This window comes from Populus trichocarpa, chromosome 4 (assembly GCF_000002775.5).
Source record: "Populus trichocarpa isolate Nisqually-1 chromosome 4, P.trichocarpa_v4.1, whole genome shotgun sequence".
In the NCBI taxonomy this organism is placed as follows: domain Eukaryota; kingdom Viridiplantae; phylum Streptophyta; class Magnoliopsida; order Malpighiales; family Salicaceae; genus Populus; species Populus trichocarpa.
In genome coordinates, this window is record NC_037288.2 from 7,853,429 (window position 1) to 7,856,701 (window position 3,273).

The window sequence follows — 3,273 nt, forward strand, 5'->3', positions numbered from 1 at the left end:
CAACTTTAAATGACATATTAAAATGTTACAAAACTGAAATATACCGTTCAAATAAAAAAAAATACTAAACACCAACTACAGTGGAATTGACAACCATGTTAGGGGTATATATGCAATAACTTTCCAAATTCCAATGATAAAAAATTCAATCGATCCTTTTCATCTGTTGTTATCAAGGTTGTCAATTTTGTTTCGGTAAGTGTTTCGTTTTTTCAATTGAAATGAAATATTTCGATTTCGGCGTGCCGTTTAGAGGTTGTATTGTTCATGTGTGTGTGTGTGTGTGTGTATAATTCAACAAACATAATTCAAATTCAAGATAAATTAATTATAAATTATGCAATACAAACACAATGTCAAACAAATATAATTTCAATTAAAATATTCCTAAATAGTCAAGATTAAATAGAACTTTAGCTTAAAGTAATTCAATTTAAACAATATACCAAAATATTATGAAAGTAAAATGTTTTAATACAAAAGAAACATAAATCAAACATCATCTCCATCATTAAAATAGAAATAAGGATCTTGATCTTGTGGTGGTATGTAGGGAAAGTCACCAATTAAACATTTCAATAGTTGATCATTTCCACCAAGCTCATTTTCATCATCAAAACATATCTCTTCATCCTCTAAAGTTAAAGTAGACAAAGGTGCTTCAATAGTCTCCCAACTTATATCCTCTCCATCAAGAGGGCTAGATTCTTCACAAATTCATTCATTCAATAGGTCAATGTTATCTAGGCTAATAAGATCTAAAGCATCCCTTGTTTTGCTCAAATTCCTACAAAGTATAAACATGAAAAAAATAACATGAATATAAACCATATATATTGATGATAAATCTAATTTTAAAAAATTAATATAATTATTAATGAAAATAATAATAATTATTTTTAATATTATTATTAATATTATTGTTATTGAAAATAGTAATGAAAAAGAACTTTTTATAGTTTGTACCTGGATGGTTTAATTAATCAAATTAAACCGGATTTAATTTAATTTAAAAGCTTTTTAAGCACGAAACAGAACATGTGAAATGAAATTGAATCATTCTAGCTAAAATTTATCTAAAAAATACGGAACAAATCAAAATTATGAATGTTTTTTTGTTTTTTTTTTTTAGTGATATGAAATATTTCGATGATACACGAAACGAAATTGTTATAACTTTTCTCATGCCATTGGCCCTACATGACCAACCAAGAGCTCCTCCGTATCCTACGCTAGAAATTCAGCCATTAAAAACCTTCAACCAGTCTTCCATCTTCTTATTTTCACTCTTTTCCTTCTTCTATCTTTGTAAACATGAGCAGTGAAACACCAGAACCGGCAAAACTAGCCATCCCATGGAGGACACGACTGGTCCTTACAATGATCTCAGCGGCAACAGATCTGTCACGTCGTTCAAACGGCACCATAAACAGACGTTTGCTTAATCTCCTTGACTTCAAGTCCTCTCCTTCCCCTAACAAACCCATTCACTCCATCATCTCTTCTGATATCACCGTGGACCCCACCCGCAACCTCTGGTTCCGCCTCTACACCCCGGAAAATAGCGGGGTTGACGGTAGCGATACTCCCTCTTTGCCTGTTGTGGTATTTTTTCATGGAGGTGGATTTTCTTTCCTAAGTGCCGCATCAAGTTCGTACGACGTCGTTTGTCGCAGGTTTGCACGTATATTTCCTGCTATTGTTCTTTCAGTTAATTACCGTCTTACGCCTGAACATCGATTTCCCTGTCAATACGATGATGGTTTTGAAGTGCTTCGGTTCCTGGACAATGATCGAGCCAATGGGTTACTGCCACCTAATGCAGACTTGTCTAAGTGTTTTCTGGTCGGAGATAGTGCCGGGGCAAATTTGGCCCATCATGTTGCGGTTCGGGCTTGTCGGGCTGGGTTTCAGAATGTTAAGGTAATTGGATTGGTTTCTATTCAGCCGTATTTTGGCGGGCAAGAGAGGACCGAGTCGGAACTCCAACTGGTTGGATACCCGTTCGTGACGGTGGAACGAACCGATTGGTGCTGGAGAGTGTTTTTGCCGGATGGATCGGATCGGGATCACTATGCAGTGAATGTGAGTGGACCGAATGCTGAGAACATCTCGGATTTGGATTTTCCGGATACAATTGTGATTGTTGGTGGGTTCGACCCGTTACAAGATTGGCAAAGGAGGTATTATGAGTGGTTAAAGAGATCCGGGAAAGAGGCTACCTTAATTGAGTATTCAAATATGTTTCACGCATTTTATATCTTCCCGGAGCTGCCCGAGTCTTCAAGATTATTCTCGGAGATCAAAGAATTTGTTACCAAGAGACTGTCTAAGCCATAGCCTATAAGCCAAACAATCGTACGCCCGCCCTCCATGAATCTAAAGCAATGCATTCGTAGTTTCTGGGAAGTAAGAAATTATGATGGGGCCTTGAAGTTTAGAATTTAGATACCGCAGTTGAATAAATTCCATCTTTCTTGAAGATGGAATTCATTGGGCAGATGCATCGTGAGGTGCTAAAATGCCTAGGAACTCTATCATTATGCACAGTTACTGCGGGTTCATATGGGACTGTCATGGTTTTATGTTGAGATTTTTGTTTTAAAGTAATAGCAAGTTGTCGTTTGGATTTTAGAAAAAAGGACAAAATATCACATGTCTGCACTAGCTAGCTACTAGCTCTATAGTCTATTCTACCTCTTGTATCTTTGGGGGACAGCTTGCCCAACCGTGGGGAAGAAGATGATAGCAATGTCAATATAACACTTTTATTACTCTATAATAAAAGAGGGCAGGCTTTCACTGTGGCCAAGGTTAGGTTTATGGGTATAGAACATGAGACTTATTAATAATTATATTAAAGAAATGTGTTAATTAGTAATTTTATGTTTTTTTTAGTATAATTATCAAATAACCCTTCAAAAAAATTCTTAAGTTTTAATTTTTGTACATGTCAATTATTTAAATATCTCTAAAAAATAAACTCTTCTAGCTATAGATCCAAGATGGATTTGATATTTTAATATATATAAATTAATATTAAATTGTAAAAGTTGTTGGCGCCGCCCACACAGAGTCGGATATTGCTCGGGGCGGCATTTGATGTGCTCATCACCCTTTCATGATTTTTTAATATTTTTTTTTATTGATTTTTTTTTTCTGATTTTACCATTTTATAGTTTGATTAATGGGGTTTCACAATCATTATTATTTTTTTATTTCTCTTTCCATTACATCGGGTTGTTATTTTTTCTTTTTGCTCTTTGAAATACA

General features: G+C 34.9%; 1 protein-coding gene across 1 annotated transcript; it reads left to right on the plus strand.

The window, feature by feature from the left end:
• Positions 1-1,104: 1,104 nt before the first annotated feature.
• On the plus strand, positions 1,105-2,812 carry LOC7493534 (probable carboxylesterase 18). Its single transcript, XM_002305819.4, has one exon. It carries the CDS (start codon positions 1,315-1,317, stop codon positions 2,338-2,340), a length of 1,026 nt encoding a protein of 341 aa, XP_002305855.1. The 5' UTR covers positions 1,105-1,314; the 3' UTR covers positions 2,341-2,812.
• Positions 2,813-3,273: the final 461 nt, after the last annotated feature.